The sequence below is a fragment of the Sinohyriopsis cumingii genome, chromosome 1 (assembly GCF_028554795.1).
Source record: "Sinohyriopsis cumingii isolate HCF-2022 chromosome 1, ASM2855479v2, whole genome shotgun sequence".
Taxonomy (NCBI): Eukaryota; Metazoa; Mollusca; class Bivalvia; order Unionida; family Unionidae; genus Sinohyriopsis; species Sinohyriopsis cumingii.
Genome location: NC_142961.1, coordinates 26,513,850 through 26,524,725, shown reverse-complemented (window position 1 = coordinate 26,524,725; position 10,876 = coordinate 26,513,850). Strand labels below are relative to the sequence as shown.

Genomic DNA, 10,876 nt, shown 5'->3' with positions numbered 1-10,876 from the left:
GATTGCAGGGAGAGGGATAGAGAAAAGTCAAAGAGCATGGTTCATAATAAAAATGGCAAACAAACGACAGACGCTTTTTTTCAAAAACACAACAGATTTATTCAAATAACTAACAATCAACAATCAGCACATTTTTAAATTAACAATCAAATAAACTAACAAACTTTTTTTCAAATAACAATTTATTTTGGACAAGGTTGACAACGTTGTGTACTGAAGTTACACTTCCACTGCTGGAAGTCCTTGGGCCATTGATTTACCCTATGTTTCCTAGCTAAAGACAAAATATAACCATAATGTTCACAAAACCATCGATCTACTTTGTTATTGTTTCTAGATGAGTGACGATCAAAGTAAGTCACTAAATGTTCTAAAGAATATCCAAGACTGCGTTGATGAAGAAAATAAACACAATATTGTCCACACACCATGGAATATGTGGCTTGTAATCCCACATTATTGAATCATGTTGTCTGAGCATTTCTTCTCATAAAGTCGATGATGTCGTCTTCCAAAGGGGGCAACCCATACGAATCAAAATACTCTATACAATCTTCTTTAGGAAAGTAGACGGCTACCCAATGGGTTCCTTTGAGATGACTGTCGTCCGTGTTGATGACATAAGCTTGATGTTCTTGAGGTTTGCGATGAGGCAGTTCATCTTTTGTACACACGGCAGGATTCCAAGAAGCAGCGTACAAAATGTGGATTAAAAGATAATAAAGTTCGCAGGTATCCATTTTTTAAATATATTTTTTTGTTGTCTTCACAGGTAATGATAAGTGATCAATTCAATCCTGACATTTTGCTTGAAAATGTCTGACAAGTAACTGTTTCTTCGCTTTGTCTCCGCACTCTGAGCCAAGAGAGCTTCAATGTGATGGATCTCTAGAGTCATCATTGGAGGAGAGGAATGATCACGCAAGTCTATATACCACATTTGAAACATGGCTTCTTCCGAGATGAGACTCCAAGCTTCATCCCAGATACTCGTCCAATTTTTCTTCCTGACTCAGCATCAGACATTTATTGTATTGAATTTGACTGGGATGATTGTTTTGACATCGATAGCAATCTTTCTTGATCAATTCCGTAATTATTTTCTGCCAGGTCTTTGGCCATCTCACTTCTGTATGCGTGGGTTTGAGTCTCGGGCTCGGCCAAAGTGGATATGTGAGAAAGCTTGCTGGTAGCTTCTTGTGGGTCGGTGGTTCTTTCCGGGGTGTTTCCCGGGTTCTTCCTCCACCATTAATACTGGCCGCCATGTATAGCCTATCTTGTGTTGAAAAATGGTGTTAAACCCTATAACAACAACAACAAGATGGCAATAGGAGTAAAGTGCCTTGCCCAGATAAATACTACAGCAGCTACCTTGAGCTGCCCTGGACAAGATTTGAACCTGTAACCCGCTGATTATGAGTCAAGCATGTTACCACTCAGTCACCACAGCTACCCTGCATTACTGATGAAGGAGGATGTACTTTTCTCTGTATCATGGTGCAGGGCAAAATATGAATGACTGCATAATTAGATTATGAATAAAATGACAACAATTCAAGTAAGGTAAAATGCATCAACCTTTTAATAAAAACAGACTCCCACAATAGAATACTTATTAAAATGCAAATTCTACGTAAAAAATATAACACTGAAAATTCAATAATGTCCATTAAGTAGCAGCAGTAAGTCCTATATTTGTATTGTATCCATCACACAGATTCAGTAGGGATATCACATTTGTAATGAATTGTATGAAATTACACTATATGGTATGCTGTAAGATTAATTCTTCACTGACAATGACAGCCATTCAAAGTATAACATGGTGTTATTCTTCTTCAAGGATTTTATGCATGGGATGGCTTATATAATAGTTTCTTTTTCTTACCATCCAAGTTGACTAAAATCCGTTTTAAGTGCTATGCTGACATGCATGTGTTACCATTATCTATTATTTTAAGCATAGTTTATGGAATTATAATATCTTTATGTTTCATATATTATTTTTTGCACTTCATTTTCAATTGTTTTAGAAGGGTTTAATTTTTTTTTAAAATTCATTGTTATATTTTGTTAACTTAATCTTATGTTGGCACTGTATGACTATTTTTGTGACGAGATGCTATAAAGCACTACTATATAGATAATACTACAACGTAAGGATGTCAAACAGCTCCATCAGGCGTCATGTCCAAATGACACCAACACTAGTCATTATTCCCAAAATTTTCAAACCAATCAAAATCCCTATTTCATGCGCACTTTTTAAGTTACATTTTTATTTCTTTCATGAAACAGACTAACTCTGATTAACTGTTGGAAATTCTAAAACTACCTTTTAAATTGCAAACTGAAAGGTGATTTAGATATGACCTGTGATGTATGTGTTCCAGATTCTGGCAGTGTAGAGCAAAACAGCATTAAATTAATATTTTCTCCCCATCCATCCATCACAAATTATCTACAAAAATATTCCAGTTACTGGGAAATTTTAAACACCATAACTCTCAGTCCCATCTCAAAAGTGGCCACTCCTGATATTGCCTTGAATCTCAATACCATATATTCAATATTCTCCCTCTCATACAATGTTACATCTTATGATGCCATCCTTACCAATGTCTCACAGGATCGGGTCACCATACAGGCCAAAAAAGTATATAATTGGTGGATCATCAAAGGATATAAATTGAATGGAAGATATTAAAACCAAATGCAAGAACTGTTGGAATAATCTCACAAATTAAAATGCGCAGATCTTAAACTTAAAAATATGTAGAGAAATGATAAACATGGTTAATAATTGTAGCGGTATTGCCTGCCTAATTAGAAAAAAATTATAAACATGGATAATAACTGTAGCGGTATTGCCTGCCTAATTAGAAAACCTCCTTGACCACATCTAGAAATCATTACAGCATATAAAAAATCTTTGCCAGCCAAAAGTAAGTGATAATACATTATTACAACAGTGAACATTGCTTTAAATAAATTCATTCTTACAATAGACATTGCACAAGTTTGTTGTTCTATTTTCCCAAAGCAGAATTAATGTTTCTGCTTATAAAAATATATTTTCAGAGAAATAAAAAATAAACCCAGCTGAATCATTATCAATAATGATAAGCCTCAAAGTACAAGCCCCACGACTGACTCCAGCTATGCAGCATCAAATAAACAAAAATTAAAAACCTACATTGCCCTGGCTTCAAAATGGAGGTAAATAAGATATGCTGATAAGGTAATTTTGAGACAAACTTTATGCCAGATTTATGCTCCAAATTCCAAAATTAATTATAAAAGTTTGGATTAAACAGAAATTATCAAAAGACTGAACAATAAGGATAATCTTATCTCAAGTTCTCCCTATTAACAATGGTCTTTATTCAAATAATATGGTTGACATGAATAATGAAGGCAGAGAATTGCAAACAATGAGACAGGCTAATTAGAAATTCAAGGAAAATGTTACATGCCATATTTTGTAATAGTACCAAAAAGAAAGAAATATTTATAGCAAAAACATCTTTCTGCATCCTAAAAGACAAAACATGAATCATACAAATTTCTGTGCTAATAAAAATGTGTTGTGATTTAGTTCTCTTAATTTACATGGATTTCTTATTCTATGATCAAATGGAATTCAAAGATTCTATAAATGAAGGATAATGTGCTACATTTCAAAGTAACAATGTATAGTAAAAGTCATACAGATCATACAGGCATTCAACACTTATTATTTCAGTAATGGGTGTAATGTTTTAGAACTTGGTTATACATACCTTTAAATGGCAATTATTCCAGTCATTATTTACATGCTCAGCGAATGTCTATGGCAAAATCAATGTTAAAGTTCATGGATATTTTTAGAAGACATCACTCTAAAGTTGTGATCCAGTGTAATCCAGGTTTGAATGTCATGTGCTGTGATGTCACAGTGAAAGCTACGCATCTTGATAAACAAATTCGTACTTCCTTATGCAGTAATGATTGGACGTGACACACACTTTTCTTGACCCAGTTAAGTACATGGCTATCACCATAAAAGTTCATAGTAATTGATAATTATCATCTGGAAGTTGTTTGATAACAGTTAAGGTGCAGATCATTCAATAATCAGGATTTCATAACTATTTATTAATCAGTATCATATTTTAAAACAACAATTTATATTTAAGAGGAGTAAATGCACATACATGACCTGTATGACTTTTACTATAATACAAAACAAGTGTGAAAATGCAAATGTATATAAATAGTCTACAGCTATATGGAAAATATATTTTTAAGTAAACTTCATATTGAACAGAAACTTACTTGGTTCAAGAGACCGAAATATCAAGCCTAAGCTAAATAAAACTCAATAAATATGTGAAAAAGTTGCTATAATGGCTTAAAATCTAATCATGTCATTCATATATATATATATATATATATATATATATATATATATATATATATATATATATATATATATATATATATATATATATAACTCTATTAAACTAGATTTGTCTGTCTAAAGTGGTGTTTTCTTAAAACTTAGTGCTAACCAAATAAAAAAAGTCTTAAACTCTAAAGTAAAAGAATGTGTTTAAAAATATTAAAATTGCTGTTAAGGCCTGAAAATTTAATCTGGTCACATACTTACTGACTAAATTATTTTATTAAGTAGTTTTGAATGTACTCTTCCGATTGTTGGCTTAAATCAGCATTTCACTAAATAAAGATAAAACACATATACGTAGATTAGTAGTACTGGAACCATTACAAATGGTGTGATTGCTGTATATTACATGATTTATAAACCATACTTTATTGCATGCGGAATTATTTCATGAAATATTAATATTTTGTTTTGTACAAGTTACAAAACATTTGCAAGTACTATTTGAAATCAGACTGAGTTGGCGAGTCATTTTGATCATCTGCCAGATACGAAAACTAGGTTCCATTAAGAGAATTTGAATGCATGCATGTTGAATCCATGATATATATTTTCAAGTGTGATGATTAATCAAAAAGTCTTTTGAGTTGTTGTCAAAACAAGTTATCTGCATTCTATGCCAACAGCAAAACTGGAGTAACATTTTCACAAGTGTGTCACATAATAAACCTGATTTAGAAATGTCTCCCATGTTCTGCAGCTGCAATAACCATGTTAGTTGGGGTACTCAGTCAACTGTGCAAAGTAGTTTGCAGTCATAATTGGTATGAATCTAACTGTTAAATATAAAAACCAACAAAATGGTGATTGTTCCCAAAGCACTTGATTATAAATTTATGTCATAAAATCTAAAATATGGGTGATCTGAGCCCTACATATTGATGCCCTGGATGTCTGTAATTCAAAGTTTTGGACACAACTTGGCCCTGTTGTCATAAAACCAAGAAAATAAGAGCCTGCATTTACCTACAAGCCAAATGCAAGGGCACCTGGCTAAGACATTTGCAGTGAGTATAATGTTTGGTGACATTGTATATTTTCAGTAATAGTAATTGGAAAGCAGATCAGCATAATGTGTTATAACTTAAAAGGTCATATGCCAGGATGATTTTGGTGTGAACTGCTTTACTTCTAGTCAGTTCTGGTATTTAAGTTACATATGTCCTACTGAACAGTGAACCAACATCATTTGTGCACAGGTAAAAGACCTTCATATCAAGATACTGGCAAATTTGGTAAATGCTGTGCAGCAGTTTATTAAGTCATTTTAAGTTCTGTTATCTAAAACAAAGCTATTTCAGCTTTGTTTTTTTAATTTGCATAACAGTTGCCATATTTGATAATGGATTGGCAACATTTATACAAATTGATAAGGCCATTTGCCAGGGTGCTTTCTGTCAAATTGGGTCAAATTCTGTTCAGTAGTTTCTCAAAGGAAGCCATTTAAAAGTTTTTATAGCTTTAGTACTGCTGACATTATCTGAAGGCAGCAACATCTGTATAAATTTAAAAAGCCTTTATGCTTGGATGCTTTCTGTCAAACTTGGTCGAATTCTGTTCATCTGTTTTAAAATAGTCAATTCAAGTTTATTCCATATTTAGCAACTATAGCCACATTTTATAGTATATCTTCATGTCAGGCTGCTTTCTGTCAAATCTGGTTAAATTCTATTCTTCCGATTTCTTGAAGATGTCATTCAAAGTTGTTGGTTTTTTTTGGAGTCATTTTGACCATATCTGATAGTGGATTGGCACCATTTGAATGCATTTGAAAAGTCTTTATATCAGGGTGCTTTCTTTTGCATCTAGTTAAGTTCTTTTCAGCAATTTTCTCAATGTTGTTTAAAGTTTATAACTTTTAGTAACAGTGGCCATATCTGAAGGAAGATCAGTGTCATCTGTAAAATTCTGAGAGAGATTCACATCATAAAGCTTTCTGCTAAATTTGGTCTTATTCAGATTTGTTGAAGAGGTCATTTAAAGGTCTTTCTATTTTTATTAATTGCAGACATTAATGTCATCATTTGCACAAACTTTAAAGGCATTTTGGCCAGGATGCTCTCTGCCAAGTTTGACTGAAATTGGTCCAGTAGTTCTAGAGAGGCTGAAAAATAACATTTGTTGATGGATGAAAGAAAACATGATGTATGGTGGACAATACAACCTGGATACAGGACCAGATGTGCCAAAAAAACCATAAATGTTCCTAAAAATGGTCTAGATATTGTCATTTATAACTTTATTTTAAATATTACAGTTAAGAAATTTCATGATTATCATTTTGTTTGTGTAAATAATCTTAATTTCAAAGATTTTGGGAAAATCTAAGCATGGTTTTTCATTCTGAAGCTTTGAGTCCAAGTTCAATATCTGTAGGACCACTTCTTCTTTTTAACTATAAAATGTTGAAATCATCTCTGATTTTCTTCAGCAATAATAAGATTTTCAAATTAGCTTCTGCAGTATACATATTGAATGTCAGTTTGGTACCATTTTCATTTAGAACATAGTGGACATCATTAGAAGTCTTTTGGTGAAAACCCTATGACATAATGATTCTGAGCAGAAATAGTGTGAGAGATTTTTAAGACAGTTGTCAAGGCCATAACTGATGTACTATTTTGGCACCATTTTCATTTATGACACATTGGGTAACTTAAGTAGTTTACTGGTGAAAACCCCATGTTGTTATAACCATCAATATGGACAACAGTAAAGATATAAAAAAAATTCAAAACATGACCATCCATTCAGGGGTACCAATAACAATATTTTCAAGATGCCTGCTTTGGAAGTCCTACTGGACATCAGATCAACACCATTTTCATTTAAGACCAACTGGACACCATAAGAAGTCTTCTGGTGAAAACCTCACATCAATATGACTTTCTGTTCAATCCTTCAAGTAGTTTAGGAGGAGTAGTAATAACAAACTTGCTAACAGACAGACAGATCACAGATAATTGACAACAGGCCATCACATAAGCTCTTCTGGTCTATGACCAGTAGAGATAAACAACATGAGACACATAATTAAAAACTAAAAAAGAAGAATAATATATTACTGTGTTCGTTTTGTGCCAAAGTAGAAGCTTTAGTGAACTAATTCAAACTGGTAATACTAATTTCTAGCACCGGAATAAAATTGTTATCCTGTTTGGAATATCAATGGCATAATACTAAACAACTTCATCCACTTCTGAATAGTCAGTATAACTTGTGTGTAATCTTCTGCCTTTTGTTTTCCTGCCACACTAGTCCATGATCTCCACTTTGATATCACGAACCATGAAAAGTGCTGCAGTATCACAAAATATTTAGCATTTGTAGACTTATTCTAGACTGTCTGAACTGGCTTTTTAACGTCTATGGTGATATCAGCTTTTGGTGGAGCTGGCTTCTTGAAAGTGACATAACTGTACAGCAAACTGCCAGACACACTGTGCAAATTAAAAAAGTATATCAACACACTGTCAAAAACTTTAATTTGTAAACTTTGATATAATGAGGTAGTATCATGATTTCTCAAGACACAATAATTCTAATTTTTTAAGATTGTCAAAAGTAATTACTTAGTGACCTACCATTTCAAATTCTTATTTTGGAGGACTCCAACACAATGTTTGCTATTACCTAAGTATTTTATAATTCAATTTAGTAGATCACATGACTTTTTAAAATTAAATTAAATAGTCAAAATATTTCAATTAAAAAAGCAAACAACAACCCTCCCATCTTCATTAAGCAGTAACCAAACATCAGCAAACAAGAAAAGGTTCGGAGTGTGCATTTATGGCTCCTAGTTGGTTTTCTTCTTCAATACAGAGAATGTCCCCGAATTCTCAAATATATTGGTGACATTTGTGTTGAGTACTATATTCCCTGCATGTTTGCAAGTAGCTAAAAGTACATTTCTTTATTTGTTCAAAAACACACAAAACTATTCAAGTCTGCATCTCTAAACAAACCAAGCAAACATCTGAGCCCCAAATAAACTCACATACATTAAATTATGCCAGTTCTTAAGACACAAAGACAAGTAATGACACTTCACATGCCATTAAATAAACAAAAAATATTACTTGCCTAGTTCTAATTTATTTCAGTAAACAAGAAAATACAATCATAATGTAAAATACATCTTCACATGTGAAGCAAAAGTATTCGCCATGTTTTAAAATTTACCCTGCATCTAGTGCCCATGAAAACCAGCATAAATATAACTCATACTGGTCACTGACTTTGTCTTTAAAAAAAACAATCAACAAAATAGATACAATAGGACCAGCACTGATTGTTATTTTCAAGATAAAGCAATAGTGTACTTCAACAGCTATTAGAAGAGCAGGTCAGATATAAATATTGCTAAGGAAAGCAATGAATCAATAGCTCTTTAGGTGATCTGTTACTGACACTTACATAAGACTCATAGATGCCAAGCCCAGAGCACAAAAAAGACTGACTGCTTATAACAAAAATACTGATTTTCAGGAACAAATACTGATTTTTAAAACTTGAATGCATATTTAACTATTTCCAGCATCTACAACCATCAGTAAAGTATTACTTATTTAATTATGTAATGTCAAAGACACGTGTTGCACTCTAGCACCTTCTAAATGGGCACCTTGTTCCATACGGGTGCCCATTCAGAAGTTGCAAGAATGAAACAATGAGACACCAGCTGTTTATAGGAGTTTTTTCCACACCTTTTTTAAATCATTATCGATTCCGAGGTACCATCTTTTACTGAGGATCTGAATTCTGTGCGATTTTTTCTTACTGAACTGTTTTCCTTCTAGCACACGAGTAATAATTTGCGATTTTACTATCTGGAAAAAAAATCTGTGAAATAAATTGCCAGCAACACTAGTAACTGAGGAAGGTTCATTTCTAGAAGATATTAAGTAAACTGAACTTCAATCGACATTAAAGTTCTCTCTGGTATTTATAACCACTGCAAGTTCAGGCTGAACTGCTGATGATGAAGCAGCAAGCTTGTGTTTATTACCTTCTTCATGCCGTTTTATATCATGGGCACCTCCATGCCATATAGCAAAATCACATTACACAATATGTAAAATGCAAGGTTTTCTCCTTTACTAGATGGTTTCACAAATCTAGAGAAGACAACACAACTGTCCGTCCAGTTCTGATTTCTTTTCTTTGCAAGAGAAAATTCTGAATCTTTTGTTTTCCTTTTCAACATGATTAGAAGTTGAATATTACAAGATGAGATAAAGTGATAGCAGCAACTGATTTGCACAATCCAATATGGCAGTTGTTGTTGTTATTGTTGTGGGATTTAATGCCATTTTTCAGCACATGATAGGCTATACATGGCGGCCAGTACTAATGGTGGAGGAAGAACCCAGGAAAACCCTGGAAAGAACCACCGACCCACAAGAAGCTACTGGCAAGCTTTCTCACATACCCACTCTGGCCAAATCCGAGACTCGAACCCAAACAGACAGAGGTGAGATGGCAGTGATCCATAACGGAGAGCGCTTTAGACCACTCAGTCACTCGGGGCCCCTTCCAATATGGCAGTTAAAGACTGGCATGGTAGCCTCCATTTCGAATGAACCAATTATATTTTAGAACTCTATATTCCTACATATAAGTAATACATTTACTCTCAGAATGGAATTAGGTCGCCGTTATAAACAGAAAATTGCAAGGAAATTTTTCTTTTTAATTTTTTTAATTAAAAAACAGATTTTTAAGAAGAAAAACATACAGCCATATTCAGGCCCAAAATAGCGGACAAATACAAAAAAAGAACCTGGGACACTTGGCATTTATATAATTATATCATACATTGAATTATAGGTCATATAAGGGTATAAAAATCAAAATCCAGAATGATGGGATTCATATCCTCTCGTAATATATTAATTCCAAAATGTATTATAATAAACAAAGAAAACTCCACATTTTTGCGATTCACGGCATTGTATAAATAACACTATCTGATATCATCTGATTCAAAGCCCAAGAATTTATCTTTATTGGAAGAGTTGCCAAAATGAAGTTCTAAAATTCCTTAACTGTCATCCTAAACATCGTCCGACTCAGATTCCTTGTTTGACTCATTGTCCAATTCTGATTCTTTGTCGTTATCATCTTTGGTACTTCAGTGTTGATCTCATCATGAATAAAATCACGGAAGAGTTTGTCATCCTCTGTCCCATCAATTGCATTAGAAAATGCCACATTTCTTAAAGATTTGACCACCATCTCATCTGGAATTTCCTCCCACACATCACACAGCCATTCAGATACCAACTCAATTCCTGAATGCTTCACATTTCCTGCCTTAGTAAATTCATTGGTACCACTGACAATCCACTTGTGCCACTGTTAATGCATATTTGCCTTAAACAGCTTGTTTAGGCAAACAGTTGCAGTACTGACGTGGTACCACCA

The 10,876-nt window shown here is 33.4% G+C and overlaps 1 protein-coding gene across 1 annotated transcript in view; it reads right to left on the bottom strand.

Annotated features, from left to right (window-relative positions):
- Positions 1–1,564: 1,564 nt before the first annotated feature.
- Positions 1,565–10,876, bottom strand: part of LOC149806577 (nucleotide sugar transporter SLC35D2-like) — an 89,742-nt gene continuing 80,430 nt past the window's right edge. The window contains exon 12 of the mRNA XM_089954890.1: positions 1,565–7,887. Within this exon, the coding sequence (XP_089811016.1) occupies positions 7,785–7,887 (103 nt within the window). The 3' untranslated portion in view covers positions 1,565–7,784. The remainder of the gene's footprint in view (positions 7,888–10,876) is intronic.